An 18,028-nucleotide genomic window follows, 5' to 3' on the forward strand; every position below is an offset into this window, starting at 1 on the left:
TATTTTAACAAAATTAGTTAAAGGTGTTGCTGCATTTGGAATGAATCAAAAGAACCGCTGGTGCTAAGCGACCACACACCATGCTGTCCTGTTCCTATTTAAAACTGCAAACGGTCCTAATTCAATCCATACTGGAGTGCTACAGAGGTATATGGTACACAGATGAGGCATTAATCATCCTTATACCAGTTCATAGATGTAGCCATAAATGGTTGGCACTCGCCAACTAAGCAGTTCCAACCCCTTTCTTGGAAATCCTGTTCCAGTTTCAGGGTGTGGAACGCAAGAGGGAGAGGGCAAGAGCTCGTGCTGCAGCCCCTTGAGAAAAATGAATGAGGCTCTGTTTACTTGTTCCTGACCTGGATAGGTCAAGTGAGCCTGATCTCATCAGATCTCAGAAGCTAAGCAGGTCAGCCTTGATTAGGAATTGGACAGGAGACCTCCAACAAAGGCCAGGGTTGCTATGTAGAGGCAAGCAATGGTAAACCACTTCTATTAGTCTCTTGCCATGAAAACCCCACCAGGGGTCGCCAAAGGTCAGCTCTAACTTGAGGGCAAGATTTCATTTTTTTCCCATCTACTTATTCTGAAGTCCTTGCATTTGTTGGAGAACAATATGAAGACTCTGAATCACATGTGCAATGGGAGTTTTGTGACGTACGCCGGCTCTTTTCTGTTTTCGACTGCAGCAAGGACAAGATGCTTTAGCTTCCTCTACCCACACTGTTTTCGTGCCCTCACACTGTCTTGTGGAGCCATTACTGGCTGTTGTGGAACTTAACATGTAGCTACCACCTAAGTAACGTAATTTTTACAATAGAGCCAGTAGCACCTCTTTGAGGACACAAAAACAGTGGGAGGAGAAGGATGCTAAAGCTGCTTCTCCCTGTGTATTGTGGTCACAAGCAGAAAAGAACTGGTGTGCATCTTGGAGGCTGAAAGAGCTGGTGTGCATCTGGAAGAGCCAGTTTGGTGTACTGGTTAAGAGCGGGGGACTCTAATCTGGAGAACCGGGTTTGATTCCCCACTCCTCCACTTGAAGCCAGCTGGGTGACCTTGGGTCAGTCACAGCTCTCTCAGAGCTTTCTCAGCCCCACCACCTCACAGGGTGTTTTGTTGTGGGGATAATAATGACATAGTTTGTAAACCACTGTGAGTAGGCAAAGGCACTATATAAATCGAATGTTACTATTATTATTAAAACTCCCATGGCATTTGAGATACAAAGTCCTCGTGTTGTTCCCCAACGAACATGAGGATTTTGTAGAAGTAGGATGGGGGAGTGTCGATGACTATGCTGGCAAGCCATTTTTGAGAGGGAGAAAGAGAGGCCTATTTTGTCTCCTACCATGAAGACGACACTCTTTCAACTTCACTCATCCTCTTCTCTTTAAACCAAGGCCTACCAACAACACCTATTGTCAATCAGGGATCCAAACGATTTATTCAGGAAAAAAAGAATATGAAAATTCTATTGGCAATACACAAAGCAGCTGGGGGTCAGTTTTTACAAACACAAGGACTTACCGTCGATACCACTGATCACTTCTACCATGAATGGGGAATCATCTTGTCTTCTGGTAAGCAGTTGAGGCTCTGCATACAAATAGCCAATTTCTTCCAGTATCTGGGAGGGAGTACTGGAGGTGTAGCAAACTGATGGGGGGCCTACAGGAAAAGATAGGGGAGGGGGAATGGTTATTTATTTGTGTGAAAACTTCTCTCATGTGTGATTCATGTTTCATGGCTTATCAATAAGTTTTTGAGCATCCCAGGAAAAGTAAAGCGTGCTTTCATAAGACATCTGGACTATATTTCTCACTGATTCATAGCACATCAGCAGTGTGCAAATTTTTCAGCTTAAGGGCCATATCTGAGTCTTTGCCCTCTTTTGAGGGCTCTGAGGTGGATACTGGTTCTTCCTCTTTCCAGCACCAGCAGAATCTCAGAGCCATAAAAAGTGGGTTGAGCCCCAGATGTGTCTAGGATTCCCGTTTCCCCCAGTGAAAGCAAAAGAAAAAAAAATTAAACCCCACAGCATTGCATGTAGCATAACATTTTTACCAGGAGTGAGATGGGTAGCTCTAGGAATCACTGGAAACTCTATGGTAAAGCTACAAAGTTTCTGATAATTTCTAGAGCTGCCTATGTAACTTTCAGATTCTCTTTACTGGAAGTGACATGATGCCACAGCCAGTGTTGCACCTCCCCACATCCCCACTCACAGCCCTCCCACCAGTTACCAGGCACTACCTGACAACTCTAGTTGTCTCTCTCTTTCCCAGTCTTTTGGTCTTAACAGCACATAGCCCTGAAACTGATTAGCAGTCATTTATGAGTATCAGCCCAGGAGGAACACTTTAGTTCAGCGGGTTAATGCTGACCGTAGAAGGCAGAATGAAAAGCTCCTGTGTACATACAAATTTGCATGCGGAAGCACAAAGGGGAGAGCACAGTAAGTTTGCTACGGAACTGTAAGAATAAGGAAGTCTAACTGTTTACGAACATCAACAAGAGACAGCCCATGACTTTTCAATGTCCAAGACAAAAGACCCAAATGCATCTAGTAAAAATAGCCAGAGCAAAATTAAAATGGGTATGGGCCCTGCTCATCACCCTTGCACACAAAAGTTTCCAGATTCAATCCGGGCATCTTTGGTTAAAAGGACTAGGTGATACAAGGGGCCTCCACCTGAGATCCTGGAGAACTCAAGAATGTTTCGCCCACAGAAAACAATGGCCACCCTGTGCTGTTTGCCCCCAAGTCAACATCTGGCATCCAGTGATAATCTGCTTTTCAATTTAGGAGATTCCACTTATTTGGCTTTGTTTTGTTTTCAAACTGCGCCACATGTCTCCACAGTACCTTCAGGGCAGCTTTTACAACATGTCAGAATAGCAGCAAAGTAAAAAACAAGAGCAACACAATATCAAAGCAAAGCAATATCCACCAGGAAAAAATTAGTACGTTAGAAATTCTAAAGTGCCGTTAGAATCCCTAAGTGCCTGTTGGAATTTTTAAAAGGATTTTTGTTATATTTTGAAAAATAAAAAAATAAAGCTGACCTGACAAACGTTTTTTCTGTGGAAGAAACTTTACAAGGAGTGTGTCCTCGAGGACAAGGCCTTGCTTCTTGTTCTTACCAGACGGACCTCAGAAAGAACGGCGAAAGAAACCTTTGGACGGATCAAGACACACCAGAAGGACCAAGAGACCTAATAGCTGTATTGTTAGCCGCAGATAAAGCCACTACAGCATCTATGTGGAAGAATCCTAAACCTCCTTCCACTACAGTTTGGCATAATAACATTTGAGATTTTTTTTAAATGGAAAAAATAACTTTTCAGTTAAAACAGGCCGACTCGATTAATCTACAATCCAACTTCTGGGAAGACTGGCTGCCAGTTTTGGACTACATGACCAATCACAAGATAAAACCATGCAAGCCATACCCAATAGATCCCTTCTGCTTTTCAGAAACTACGTCAATGCTTCCACCTGTATCACTATAACCAATTGTTTACTGTATATTGTCGAAGGCTTTCACGGCCGGAGAACGATGGTTGTTGTGGATTTTCCGGGCTGTATAGCCGTGGTCTTGGCATTGTAGTTCCTTACGTTTCGCCAGCAGCTGTGGCTGGCATCTTCAGAGGTGTAGCACCGAAAGTGTCAAACTGTGGAGAAGATGTTGTCTTCTCCACATCTTCTCCACAGTTTGACACTGAGAGATCTCTGTCTTTTGGTGCTACACCTCTGAAGATGCCAGCCACAGCTGCTGGCGAAACGTCAGGAACTACAATGCCAAGACCACGGCTATACAGCCCGGAAAATCCACAACAACCATCGATTGTTTACTGTGTTTAACCTGTTTTAGTTCTGTACAACATACTGTTAATTGTTCAATGTTAATTGTCAATTGTTTTGTTTAATCTTGTTATAAAAACAAAAAATATTTCAAAAACAAAAAGCTAAGAAAGAAAGAGATCCAGTTTGGTGTAGTGGTTAAGAGCGCGGGACTCTAATCTGGAGAGCCAGGTTTGATTCCCCACTAGAGATGGGCATGAACTGAAATACAAACAAAAATTAAGCACGAACCAGGCTGGTTCATGGTTCACGAACCAGTGGTTCATCAGATCCCATTTCTGACGAACCGCCACGAACTTTAGGGTGGTTCGTTTGGTTTGTTTTTTGGTTCATCACTGCAGACAGCCTGGTGCCAATCAATCAGTTTCCTAGGCAACAGGGGATGGACTTCCTGCAGACCTTCTGCTGACCCAGAAGTGACCTTCTGCTGGCCCGGAAGTGACCTTCTGCTGACCGGAAGTGATGGTTTTCGGACCTGGATGTGCCGTTTTCATGAACCAAACGAACCAGTTTGTGAACCAGGGGCAGGTTTGTGAAAGTTTGTGGTTTGTGAAATTTGACGAACCACAAATCACATGGTTCGGGTTTTTTCCGGTTCGTGTCTATCTCTATTCCCCACTCCTCCACTTGAAGCCAGCTGGGTGACCTTGGGCTAGTCACGGCTCTCTGGAGCTCTCTCAGCCCCACCCACCTCACAGGGGATTTGTTGTGGGGATAATAATAGCATACTTTGTAAACCGCTCTGAGTGAGCATTAAGTTGTCCTGAAGAGTGGTATATAAATCGAATATATTATTATTGTTGTTGTTGTTGTTGTTATAAGAAAGAAAGAAAGAAAGAAAGAAAGAAAGAAAGAAAGAAAGAAAGAAAGAAAGAAAGAAAGAAAGAAAGAAAGAAAGAAAGAAAGAAAGAAAGAAAGAAAGAAAGAAAGAAAGAAAGAAAGAAAGAAAGAAAGAAAGAAAGAAAGAAAGAGGCCTTGGAGGAGGTTATTAATGCCTTAAGTAGATCTCAAACATGAAGCTACGGCCTCAGACCCAAATGCAGCTCAGTAAGGAACCATATATGGCTCTTTAAAAAAGGCAGTGAGCTATTTAAGTTAAGAGCTATTGGAGGGGTAGGTGGAATGCTAGAAGAACCAGAATGCAAAGGAAATGGCAGGCAAACATTTTTATGGGACTAAAGGGCTTCTTAACAATGCTTTACAGAAAGGGAAATTACAGAGGTAAACAATCACTAGGAATCCAGGTGTAGCTTTATGCCAATACACAAAAACAAATTACACAGGGTGTTCTCATGTATATACATTTCTTGTTGTGAGATCTTGTGTGTACCACTTCCTAATAAAGAATTCACAACAATCAGTATTTGGGCTGCAGAAATGTAATGGATTATTAATCCACAAGTCATTTATCAGTAACGTTAAACTGTATTGTTTCAGTTGTGTAGACAGGCTTTCTTATTCTAGCTCTTTGTCGATCTCTTGCTGTGAGTTTTGATGCTTGGCCCTTGAACTATAAAAGGCTGCTGACCCCAGCCCAAAGCATTTCACCTTCATGGTTAGTAGTCCTTTAGTAAGTCTATCATGAATTTGTCTAATGATTAAAGAAAACTAAAAGACAGCTAATTGGAAAGGGACAGCGATATGAAGATTTAGTGAAATGTTCTGATTTCGGTTCAAAAGTGGGATCAGATGCCCCAAGGGAAGTTGCAGAAACTCTTTATACAGGACATCGAAGTTACTCCCTTTACGAAAGAACAAATGGATATTAAAAATTCAGAAATCAGTGGGGAAACCATTTCACTTTCCCAAGGCACATTACTAAGCCTTCCATTTACCTGTCCGGGGCAGGAAATTACTAGTCCCCATCACCAATTTCCCATGCCCAAGGAACTGAGCAGCAGGGGGAAAAATGACCTCCGCTCTAGAAATGTACCCTAGTCTCTATGGCAAAGACCATAGAGACTAGGAGAGGTAGCCTAGAGCATCACCTAGAAGTGACATCACATCCTCCTAAAACTATGTGCTCCCAAAGCACAACCCCTCCCCAAATATCTGGGCATTGGCAGAGGCAATGTTGGGAATCCTAACTCTCACTGATCTAAAAGTTGCCATTCTCTAGCAGAATGTCAAAGAGAGACTTCCGTGTAAGTGACACTGCTGAATTAGAATTCATTAAGACATTTTGCACCATCTCCTCAGAATTTAACAAGGATTTGGGATTCCTCGGTCATTAAAAGTGCTCGACGGCTCAGCAGTAGTGGGGATTACTTAGCATTAATCAGCTCAGCAAAACTAGGAAAATGGAATTCATCACCCAATTACTATTAACATGAAGCATCTCTGTACTTTTCTTGATTACATTTGAATTTTGCTTAATTGTGGTCTCTCTCCATGCACTTCCTGGCTCCTTGATTGCCATTTACAAGTTTTCTTCTTTATAACCTCATATAATTAGGCATTACCTCCCTAGAGAGCTGCAGCTATACAACAGAATTTAAATCGTAGCATAAACTTTTGTGGATGGAAGCCAATTTTATCAGATGCATGTGTTAGCCCAAACTGTAGTGGTTCTCACTGAACAGACAGACATATTTAAACAACAAATGCGGTTAATATGCATCTGCGTATGTGGGAGAACCAGAGAACTGTGAATTCATGCTTTGTGGTTTCGATTTTTAAGAATAAGGATCTGGGATATCAAGAAGATTAGATACAGAAAAAATATATTAATCAGACTACAAGCTGATTGACACTAAAGGAGGAAGTGTTGTAGGTGAAAAACTGTAATGTTTTAACAACATGCTTATTATGCTTTTTATTTTATTTTTTACCTTGTAGATGGATGTAGGCCATTGGTGGCTCTCTGTATTTGTGTTTTTGTTATGTTTTACTTTCTTTCCTTTGCTCTATCTTTTAACCTTTTCATAATAAAGATAAAATTAAAACAAGAACTGTGCATCTGGGCATTTACAAAATTCATCTGGGATTGTCAGCTTTCACACTAAATGCACTATGAACTTGCTGCTTTCTTCGTATTCTCTGGCAAATGTTGAATGTATAAAATATCATTATAAAGGTGAAAAGTCCTTGAGAATTTGCTGCCCTTTGATGTGCAAAGACGGATTCTGACGTGCAGACAGGAGAGCCTCCTGCTTCAAACCTTCTCTTTTTTCCTCCAAAAGGGATTAAAAACAGAGCGCTTCAGTCAGCTGGGATATGAAGGAGTAAACTCTCACAGTCACAATGATCTAAAAAATATTGGCACTGAAAATCTAAGAATATTTCAGCTGGGAAGCCCTTAGAAGAACGTTGAAACACAACATAAAGAACACAGACATTTTCTTTCTGTTGCACTAACTAACTCGTAATGAGGGCTTTTTTTCTGGGAAAAGAGGTGGAGGAACTCAGTGGGTTGCTCTCGGAGAAAATGGTCACATGGCTGGTGGCCCCGCCCCCAGATCTCCAGACAGAGGGGAGTTGAGATTGCCCTTCATGTCGCTGAGTGGCGTGGAGTGCAGTCTAAAATCCCCTCTGTCTGGAGATCAGGGGGCGGGGCCACCAGCCATGTGACCATTTTCAAGAGGTTCCGGAACTCCGTTCCACCGCGTTCCAGCTGAGAAAAAGCCCTGCTCGTAATCCTTTTTTAATTGGATTGCAAATAGTGAGTGTTTATTTTATTTCATTTATATTCCACTGTTCTCCCCAGTCAGGACCCAGAGTGGCTTACAGCATTCTCCCCTTCTCCATTTTATCCTCACAACCACCCTGTGAGGTAGGATTGCTGAGAGTGTATGACTGGCCCAAGGTCACCCAGCAAGCTTCCGTGGCAGATTAGAATTTGAACCTGGGTCTCCTAGGTACTAATCTGATACTCTAACCACTACACCACACTGATATAACAGCTAATCTAGTTTAAAGGGGCATAATAAAAATAACCTTGCTTGCCCAGAACAGTTGCAAAGAAACTTTTGCAAAGTGTGAGTTTCTCCGTCAGCAGGGGGCGCCGCGTCCGTCGGGTCCGTTGTGGCGGGGGTGCGGTCAGCGCAGCCGGCGGGTCCGGGGGGTTGTCCCGCTGCTACCTAGGCCGGGCAGGCGGCCTGTCTGCTGGCTCCAGGGGTCTCAGCTTCCCTTTTGATTGGCCTCAGATGGCCCCAGGGCTGTTAAACCGTGTCTGGCAACAGGTAAGCACAGCCTCTGGGCCCAGGGTGTCAGGTCCAGTATATATCTAAACTGTACTGACTCCATTTTCTAATGCTTCTAGTGTTTAAGTGCTTTCTCCCCAGGTGCACCAGTTCCCAGGCAGCATTCCCACCAGAGGAGATTGTTGTGTCTAACACCGTTCCACCAAGCATTGGCCTTGAAGGAGAGCAGCTTCCCAGGACTGAAAGATGTTGTTTTGAGAACTATGGGGGGAGGCTGTTCCAGATGGGTATTGTTACTCTGTATCCTATGCTTGCTCTTCATTGGTAACAATGATCATGTACCATCCTGAGTCTCCTATTCAGGACAGTGGACTATAATGGACCTTTTCTGCAATAAAGCTTCCTTTGCCAGACATTGGACTTATTCTTGCTTCTAAAGGGAATCTTGCAGAGAGTACCTTATTTAGCCACAGTCTGACATTTTGTTACCAATCATGTCTGCGTCGGGCCCAGCGGAATCCAAGGTTGTCCCGGACAGGGATCCTTTGTTTGATCCGTATGCGTCTCCCGACAATCAACCGGTGCAAACCCAAGACTCCCAGGAGCTGGGAGCAACCGGGAACGGAACCGGAGCCTCCACTTCTACCCTGCCTCTCATCGACTTCAGTACTCGAAACGAGACCGAAAGCAATCTCGGGGCAAGGCCGAAAGCAACCGCTCTCCCCTTGATCTCGGTGCCCACCCCGTCGGAGTGGGGAGCCAGACCCCGAGAAACCAGAGAGCGCCGGGCAGGTGGACTCCATCCACGAGTCTCGATGGACGGGCGCCGAAGCCTAGAAACCGTCCCGGAACTAGATAGCAGCCAACCATGGCGATATTGGAACAGGACGTTTGAGCAGATGGAGGGGGACACGTCTCGCCGAGGCGCCCTGAGTTGGGATTATTCCGAACTTGCCCCGTGGAAGGAGCCAACGGAAGTCCCTGAACCAAGTTGGGAGCAGATACGAGGTCGCACCTATGCGGTAGATACCAGCATCTCGGCCGTGACGGGTATGGCCAAGGGAATTCTAGCCGCGAGGTCGCGAATAGTTCAAGGGGACCCTCCTCCGTGGGGCCCTTTCTCCCCGGTGAGTACAGCGAATGAAGGTTCCCTGAGCGAACAACCAGGGCCAAGTCGTATACAACAATTAGAAGCTAAGCTGATGGATATGGAAGAAAGCTTGGCTCACGCCATTCATTTAATTTCCTCAATGGGGGCAGGGGAAAGACTGTCTCCTGAAGAGATGGCGATACAGATAGCTACCCTTCAAAGTGTCATCTCCTATCCGATGGAGGAAGTTCAGCAGCGGTCGTCGCCTACCGGCGGGGGGGGGGCACCTATCCTGGCGAATCGGGAGAACAACCCAAGGAACTTCCCCCTCAGCGGGAAACTCCACCGAGAAGGGACCACCCGGTTGTGCCATCCGGTGAGACTCCCATCGAACCTCCTATCACGGGAGGGGATGTGCCGCCAGACGAGACCCCCGTTGAGAGGCCTACGGAAGGGGAGGAAAAGCCAAGTGATACACCGGTGATACCCCCCCATACTTCCCCGAAAACGGTCCGGCCGGACCAAGCGGGAGCACCCGTGGCTCCATCAGGGGAGGGAGCCCCTGGTCAACCGCGCGAAACTGTTCCCGTCGGGCAACCTCCGGGAGATGGTCTACCAGCGCCAAAAGGCCAGCCGACGCTTCCCAGAACAACAACGCCCGGAGGGGCAAGCCCGCGCGGCCTTCCACCCATTCGGCCTTCGCCGCTGCGGCCCCTTCCGCTTCGACCACAACTAACCCCGCCGCTGCAGCCGATACGTTTGCCACTGGAACAACCCGTAAGACCGCCTCCGACCCAACCGATGGGACCTACACCACTGCGACCCCACCAACCCACCCCTCAGCGGCCGATTATTACTCCGCCACACCAACCTCAACCGCCAGCACCTCAACCGCTACGGCCAGCACCTCCGGCATTGCCACCAGCCCTGCCGAGAGCACCGCCACCAGCCCTGCCGAGAGCACCACCGCCAGCCCAGCCGAGGCCGGCACCCCCGGCTCAACCGGTGAGGCCACCGCCAGCACAACCGGGTCCCCTCATACCTCAAGTGCCATTGAGGCTTCCGGCGGACTTCTACCCAGCCCCGGCTCCGAGGCAAGACCTCCCAATGGGTTGGGTGAAACTGGACGCCACTTTTGACGGGGATCCCTCCAAACTGGGCTTTTTTCTAGTGCAAGTCGTGCAATTCTTCAACCGGTGGGGACACCTCTTCGGCAGCGAGGCCAGCCAAATTGAACACCTCGGCTCCCGCTTACAAGGGAAAGCAGCGGACTGGTACGTAGGACTATATAATATCGGGGCCCCAGAACTCGATACTCTCCAGGGGTTGGTGGATGCTATTAGAGCACAATATGAAGATCCCTTAGAGGAAACCAGGGCCCGAACAGAATTGCAGGCCATTAAGCAGGGCAGCATGGCAGCGAGAGACTATATCACGAAATTCCGACAATTGGCTGCCAAGTGCCCCAGGTGTGAGGAGTCCACAAAAATTATTCTGTTCAAACAAGGACTTAATCCGAGACTTTTGGACAGAGCCCTCATGCAAGACAATCCCCCTACGCTGTTAGGTTGGATTCAACTTGTTTGCGAAGTGGAAAATCGCATTTTAGAAGTCCGTTTGGTTGAGCAACAACAACAAACGGGACAAAGAAGACCATTGACCTTACAGAAGGGAGCTCGGGGAGCTGGCTACGCCACCCGTGGAGCGAGAGATGCTAGATGGCAACAAGGGCTGTGTTTGCAATGCGGACAGGCTGGTCACTTTGCAGCACAATGCCCCTACCGGCCTGTGCAAAGACCTCCGCTCCAATTACGGCGTCCAACCCTTGCTCCGTTCCCTACGCTCCAACGCCCGACTCCAGCTCCACGAGCAAACAGAGGCCGCGGCGCTTCCCAAAGGCCAGCCTCAGAAAGAGGGCTGGGAGCGGAAGAAGTTATGGAATACGATCCCGCTTCCCCATCTGCAGAAGTCAATCCAGAAAGTCCCCAGTCGGGAAACGAGATGGATCTGTCGTAAAAGGGCCCAAACGACAGATCCGCCCCAAGCCCGTCCCTGCACGGAACCGGCCACCTGGGTCCATTTTATTCATGCCAGTGACTTTAATCAACCCAGAGAGAAAAATGCACATTCGGGTGCAAGCTCTTATTGACTCGGGTTGCTCAAGAGATATCATAGCCCCAGCTCTAGTCAATGGACTAGTCTTACCAACTCGGGAATTACAAAATCCAGTAATTTTTGAACAAATGGATGGTACCAACATGAATCCGGTCACAACTGAAACCATCCCGGTGATCACAGGCATGGGACAGCATTGGGAAAAGAGGTCCTTTGTCATCAGCTCTACTGCCAAGTACCCGTTAATTCTAGGCAGCAAATGGCTATGTGATCACAATCCCTACATAGACTGGGCTCAAGGATGTATTACCTTCAATCATGCCAACTGTAAACTTCACCGTTGGAATCAAAACTGGGGCGAAGACCCTACTCAGAAAGAAAAGGCCCTCCTTACCCAAGAAGAAGTCAACCAAATACCCGAACCTTACTGGCCTTTTCTAAACGCTTTCTCGGAGGAGGAAGCGGACACGCTGCCCCCGCATCGACGAACGGACTGTGCGGTGGAAATTTTACCAGGAGCCTCACTACCCAAAGGGAGGCTCTACCCCATGAGTCTCCATGAACGTGAAGAGCTCCGGAAATTCATCGACACCAACCTCCAACGAGGGTTCATCCGCCCAGCCTCTAGTTCCCACGCCGCTCCAGTTCTCTTCGTGAAAAAGAAGGATGGGGGACTTAGACTGTGCACGGATTTCCGAGGACTAAATGCAGTGTCCACCAACAACGCCTATCCTATACCGCTCATCCGAGACCTTCTCAACGTCGTGGCCCAAGGTAAGATCTTTACGAAATTAGATCTAAAAGATGCTTACTTCCACGTTCGTATCAAGGCAGGGGATGAGTGGAAAACCGCGTTTAATACGCCCCTCGGACAATATGAATACTTAGTTATGCCTTTTGGATTGACGGGAGCCCCGTCTGTATTCATGTCCATGATAAACGAAGTTTTACATGAATTTCTATACAAAGGGGTGGTGGTGTACCTTGATGATGTTTTAATTTATTCTAACACCGAGGAAGAACATGTTCAAATGGTACAAAAGGTCCTGGCCACCTTGATGAAGAATAAACTGCCCATCAAGTTGTCCAAATGTGAATTCCATAAAACCGAACTCACTTACCTTGGGTATTGTATCTCACAAGAGGGGTTGAAAATGGATCCAGCCAAAATACAGGCGATCCAAGATTGGCAAACACCCACCACCCGCAAAGAACTGCAATCCTTCCTGGGTTTTGCCAACTTCTATAGAGACTTCATCGCAAATTTCGCCCAAATCACACTCCCCTTAACAGAATTGCTGAAAACCAAAGATAAAGGGGACCAAGCCAAAAAACCCTCTGCTAAACTACAATGGACCCCCGATTGCCAAACGGCCTTCGAATGCCTTAAAAAGCAATTTGTAACGGAACCCATCCTCTCCCACCCCAACGAACAGTCCCCCTTCATAGTACAGGTCGACGCCAGCGATACGGCGATAGGGGGGGTTTTGCTGCAGAAGGGGGAGGATGGGAATTTGCGGCCTTGTGCATTCTTGTCTCACATTGTCTCACAGTCTGACATGGTCCTTCCCTCAGGACAGCCTCCCTGTTTCTCCTCCCTGGCCAGGGAGCCTCTGACCCCTTTTATCCCCTCCCTCGCTAGGGGCAGCCCCGCCCCGCTCCCCAATCGCCAGCGCCCCAGGTGAGGCTCATTATCTGTCCCAATGCCGGCAGCAACACCTGCCTCCAGCCTTTCCGGGGTGGGAAGCCTGGTGCTCCTTCCTCCCGCCTCCCAGCTGCCATTGGGCGCCCTTCCCCCGTCTCCCTGGTGGGCGGGCGGGCCGGCCTATCGCCTGCCGACGCCGGGGCCGGTTCCCACCCCCTCGCTGCCTCGCGGCCCCGGGCGAGGCTCGGCCTCGCAAGCGCGGGCCTCGCGGCTGCGCCGCCTCGCCTCTGCCGTCGTCGCCGCCACCGCATTGGGGCCGTCTGCCCTGGAGGCGTCCGCTCCGGCGGCCGCCCAGCCTGCCGGTTTGCTTCCCCCGGGTCGCTTCCTCCCGCCCGGGTTGCTGCCGCCGCCGCCTCCTCCACGGCGCCGCGACAGCGCTTCGCCCGGCCGCCGGGCCGGCTGCCGCGGCCGCGCCCGTCCGCCGCCGCGCCTGCCCCGGCTAGGTGAGTTGTGGGGCCCCTGGAGGCGGGGGGGGCGGCGGCGAGGAGGGAGGGGAGGCTCGTCCCCGGACACGCCCTCCCCCTTTCGCTCCCAGATGCAGGTGGGTCTTCCTCGTGCATTCTTGACAGGAAGTCGGCGTTCCGGTGCAGGTGCCCTGGTCGGTGTCTCGTCACAAAACTGAAAGGTAAGAGCGACATATACCATCTAAGTATGCGGGCATTGTGGTCCTTCATCCGCGCCATCCACAAGAGGGGGGCATGGTCCGTAACCAGGGTGAAGGGGTTATTGGTGAGGTAATACTGGAGGGCCCCCACCGCCCACTTGACGGCCAAGGCCTCCTTCTCCACTGTGGCATACTGCCGCTCGGCCTTCTGCAACTTGCGACTTAGGAAGAGGACTGGCCGCTCCACCCCGTCGATTTCCTGAGAGAGCACGGCTCCGAGCCCCGTGTCCGAGGCATCAGTGTGGACGACGAAAGGCTCATTGAAGTTGGGATTGTGGAGGACCGGGGCGTTGGACAGGGCCCCCCGGAGCGCCCGGAAGGCCTCATCGGCCGTTGCCGTCCAGGGGAGCTTGGTAGGCAGTCCTTTCCGGAGGAGATCTGTCAGGGGGCTGGCCCGGGATGCGAAGTTCGGAATGAACTTGCTGTAATATCCGACCAATCCCAGGAAGCGTCGGAGCTGCTTCTTGGTGGTCGGACGGGGACAGTCCTCCAGCGTGGCCACCTTCTCGGGGACCGGCCTCAGCACGCCGCGGCCAACTATAAATCCCAGGTATTTGACCTCCTGGAAGCCCACCCGGCTCTTCTGCGGGTTTGCCCGTAGGCCGGCAGCGTCCAGGGCTTGCAGAACCCGGCGAAGGTGTTGCATGTGGGAGGGCCAGTCGGGGCTGAAGACGAGAATATCGTCGATGTAGGCGGCGGTAAACCCCTGGCACTGGGCTAATGCCGTGTCTACCAGCCGCTGGAAGGTGGCGGCCGCCCCGTGTAGCCCGAAGGGCATCATGCGAAATTGGAACAGCCCCTGGGGCGTGGCGAAGGCTGTCTTCTCCTTGTCACCTTCCGCCATGGGCACTTGCCAATAGCCCTTCGTCAGATCCAGGGCTGTCAGATATCGGGCGGTGCCCAGTTGGTCGATGAGGGTTTCCGCCCGCGGCATGGGGTAGGCGTCAAACTGCGCGATGCGGTTGACCTCCCGGAAGTCAATGCAGAAGCGGACGGATCCGTCGGGCTTCGGCACTAGCACCACAGGGCTCCTCCATGGGCTGCGGGAGGGCTCGATAACCCCGAGCTGGAGCATGTCAGCTACCTCGTGGTCCACTTCATCCCACTGCTTCCGGGGCAAGGGCCGCCAGGGTGCCCGGACCACCCGCCCCGGCGGGGTAGGTATGACATGGGTCACCGTCGTGGTGCATCCTGGGATCCGTGAGAAGCTGTGGGGGAAGTCCCTCAGCAACTGTTCCACCTGCTCACGCTGTTCCGGGAGGAGCGCCGGGTCTAGCGTGGGGGCCTCCGGGGGGCCCCCCCGGGGGGTCCAGGGCAGGTTTCCATCGGCGGGCTCCAGGGGGTCGGCGGCGAGTTGACACGCCTGCGGCTCCCGCTCCCGCCACGCCTTGATGTCGTTGACGTGCAGCCTCTTGGCTTGTCGCCGCGAGGGGCCCCACTGGACCAGATATGTCAGAGGGCCCAGCACCCGGGTGATTGTAAAGGGGCCCCTCCAGGGGTCTCCGGCTTGTTGCGGGCCAAAGACTCGCCGGTTGACCAGGACCTTGTCGCCTTCCTGGAAGGTGCGTAGCCGGGCTCCCTTGTCATAGCGCTCTTTTTGGGCCTCCTGGGCCTCAGCCAGATTGCGCTGAGCCGTCTCCCGGGCGAGCTGGAGGCGTTCCTTCAACTCCCGCACGTAGTCCGGCGCTGCTGTTGCGGGGTCGTCTCGGGGGGTCGCCCATTGCTCCTCGACCACCCCCAAGATGCCTCGTGGCCGCCGGCCGTACAACAGCTCGAAGGGGGCGTAGCCGGTGGATGCCTGAGGGGTTTCCCGTAGGGCGAAGAGGAGGGGATCGACCAGAAGATCCCATTGGTTTGGCTTGTCCCGTGCCAGCTTCCGCAACATGGCTTTGATGGTCTGGTTGAGGCGCTCCACCAGGCCGTCGGTCTGCGGGTGATAGATGGACGTAAAGATCTGGCGGATGCCTAGGGTTGAGCAGAGCTGTCGTGTCAAGGAGGCCGTGAAGGGTGTCCCACAGTCGGTGAGGATTTCCCGGGGCAACCCCACGTGGGCGAAGAACCGCATCAGTGCTCTAGCGACGCCGGCCGCCTGCATGGACCGCAGGGGAATCGCCTCGGGATAGCGGGTGGCGTAGTCAACCAAGACCAGTAGGAACCGGCAGACGCGGGCCGTACGTGGCAGTGGTCCCACGAAGTCCATGGCTAGGCGGTCGAAGGGGGTCTGTACGAGCGGCAGGGGCATCAGTGGGGCTTTGGGGGCCGGTCGGGTGGATGCTCGCTGGCACACTGGGCAGGAGCGGCAGAAGGCCTTGACGTCAGCAGCCACGGACGGCCAGAAGAAGTGGGCCAGGACCCGGGCCAGCGTATTATTGGCCCCCTGATGGCCGGCCCAGGCGTGGTCGTGGGCGTAGGAGAGGACGGAGGCCCGGAAGGCCTGCGGGACCAGCAACTGCCGGGTCTCAACCCCCCGACTGGCAGTCAGCCTGTACCAGAGGCCCATTTCCTTGACAATTCGGGGGTAGCGGCCAGCCCTCCGCCCGTCCCGGATGCACCCCTCACTTACCGCCACGGCGTCCCGGAGGGACTCGAGGGTAACATCAGTCGCCTGGGCCTCCCGGAAGGCGGGATCGGCACCCCAGGAGGGTGGCGAGGGATCATCAGGCGATGCCGAGGTCCCGGCACGGGGCTCGGGGTCAGTGGTGGCGGGGAGGGCCTCCGCTGGTGAGGTCTGCAACCGCACCTCCAGGCCTGGCGCATCTCGGCCCAGCAGTACCGGGTAGGGGAGCGCGGGCACTCGGGCGAGCTCCAACTCCCACTCCTGTCCTTGGTAGCGCACCGGAACTCTCACCACCGGGTACTCTTCTGCGTGTCCGTGGAGGCACGCGACGGACGTGCGCCGCACGACAGGCAGGCCCTCGGGCAAGAGCCTGGTCCGTATCATTGAGACGGAACTGCCGCTATCTAGGAGTGCTGACAGCCGCCGGCCCGCAATTTCAACGATGACCAGTAGGGGCGGGGGCCGGACCGCGCGGGTGGCCAGTGGTAGGGCTTCCTCCCACCCGGCATCGCACTCCATTAGGGGGCAGTCCCTCATCAGGTGGCCCCGCTGTCCGCAGCGAAAGCAGGGCCCTCGGTCGGCAGTGCTGGCAGGGGCCGGGCCGCCGGGGGCCTTCACGTTGGGTGGTGGTGGTCGTGGCCAGCGGGGCGGGATTCCGCTGCTGCTAGGTTTGGCCCCGGTGGGGGGGAGGGCAGCGGAATCAGCCCCCAGGGGTCCACGGGGCCCTACCCGGGCCCTCCCGGTGGGTCGGCCGTCGCGCCCTGGTGTAGCTCCGTCCTTGTTGGGCTCCCTTGGCTCTGCCGCCATGAAGTTTTCCAGCAGGGCCGTGGCCTCCTTGAGATCGGCCGGCTTGCTACAGGCCACCCAGTATCGTGCCTTGGCTGGCAGAACGTTCAGGAGCTGCTCCAGGACGACCTGATCCGTGATGGCCTTTTCGCCCGGCGTCTCTGGCTTGAGCCATCGGTAGGCCAGGTCCCGGAGGGTGGTTACGAACCCCCGCGGCCGATCACCCTTGTTATAGCTCAGGGCCCGGAACCTCTGGCGGTACGTGTCGGGGGTGATGGCGTAGCGGTCCAGAATGGCCTCTTTCAGCCTCGCGTAGTCGGCCGCCTCCTCCTTTGGGAGAGCCTTGAGCGCGGCCTGCGCTTCCCCGGTCAGGTAGGGTCCGAGAATGAAGGCCCACTGGGCGGGGGGCCACTGGGCAGCCTCCGCGGTGCGCTCAAAGGTTTCCAGGAACGCGTCCACATCATCCTCTGGCCCCAGCTTGGTGAGTTGGAACGGGGCGGCCCTGTGGGGGCCCCCCGGGCCAGCTGGGGCTCCGGCGCCGCCTTGGGCGTCCCTTAAGGTGCGGCAGACATCCCGGAGGAGGGCTGCCTGGGCGTCGCGCTGTTGGGCCACGATGTCTTGCAGAATCCGCCCCTGCTGCTCCGTCTGCTGCGAGGTTATGTCGCGCAACAGGCGCCCCTGTTGCTCGGCCATCCACTGCCCGAACTGGGCAAAGTCAAACGAGCCGCTGGGGTTGGCAGGCGCTGCCCCTCCGCCTCCTCCTCCCTGGTCCATAGCTGTCGGGGGTGTAGGCGGTGTGGTGGTGGGTCCCGGAAACGTTGGCGGACGGAGGAAAGACCGGCTGCTGGCCCACCCCGCAGGCGTGGGTAGGTAGGGGAGGCGCTTCACTAGCGGTCGAAGGCCTGCATTCTCCACCACGTTGTGAGTTTCTCCGTCAGCAGGGGGCGCCGCGTCCGTCGGGTCCGTTGTGGCGGGGGTGCGGTCAGCGCAGCCGGCGGGTCCGGGGGGTTGTCCCGCTGCTACCTAGGCCGGGCAGGCGGCCTGTCTGCTGGCTCCAGGGGTCTCAGCTTCCCTTTTGATTGGCCTCAGATGGCCCCAGGGCTG

General features: G+C 52.9%; 1 protein-coding gene across 2 annotated transcripts in view; it reads right to left on the reverse strand.

The window, feature by feature from the left end:
• The window catches only part of AMOTL1 (angiomotin like 1), a 103,530-nt gene that overhangs the window by 50,991 nt on the left and 34,511 nt on the right, over window positions 1-18,028 (reverse strand). Inside the window, exons 1-2 of one of the 2 annotated variants that reach the window (XM_054974118.1) lie at window positions 3,067-3,198; window positions 1,528-1,668 (exon numbers count right to left, since the gene is read on the reverse strand). In XM_054974118.1, coding sequence (XP_054830093.1) covers window positions 1,528-1,555 — 28 coding nt within the window. In that variant the 5' untranslated portion in view covers window positions 1,556-1,668; window positions 3,067-3,198. Of the gene's footprint in view, window positions 1-1,527; window positions 1,669-3,066; window positions 3,199-18,028 lie in introns of those variants that run through there. The other variant, XM_054974117.1, reaches the window with a different exon arrangement.

Source organism: Eublepharis macularius, chromosome 3 (assembly GCF_028583425.1).
Source record: "Eublepharis macularius isolate TG4126 chromosome 3, MPM_Emac_v1.0, whole genome shotgun sequence".
Classification (NCBI taxonomy): Eukaryota; Metazoa; Chordata; class Lepidosauria; order Squamata; family Eublepharidae; genus Eublepharis; species Eublepharis macularius.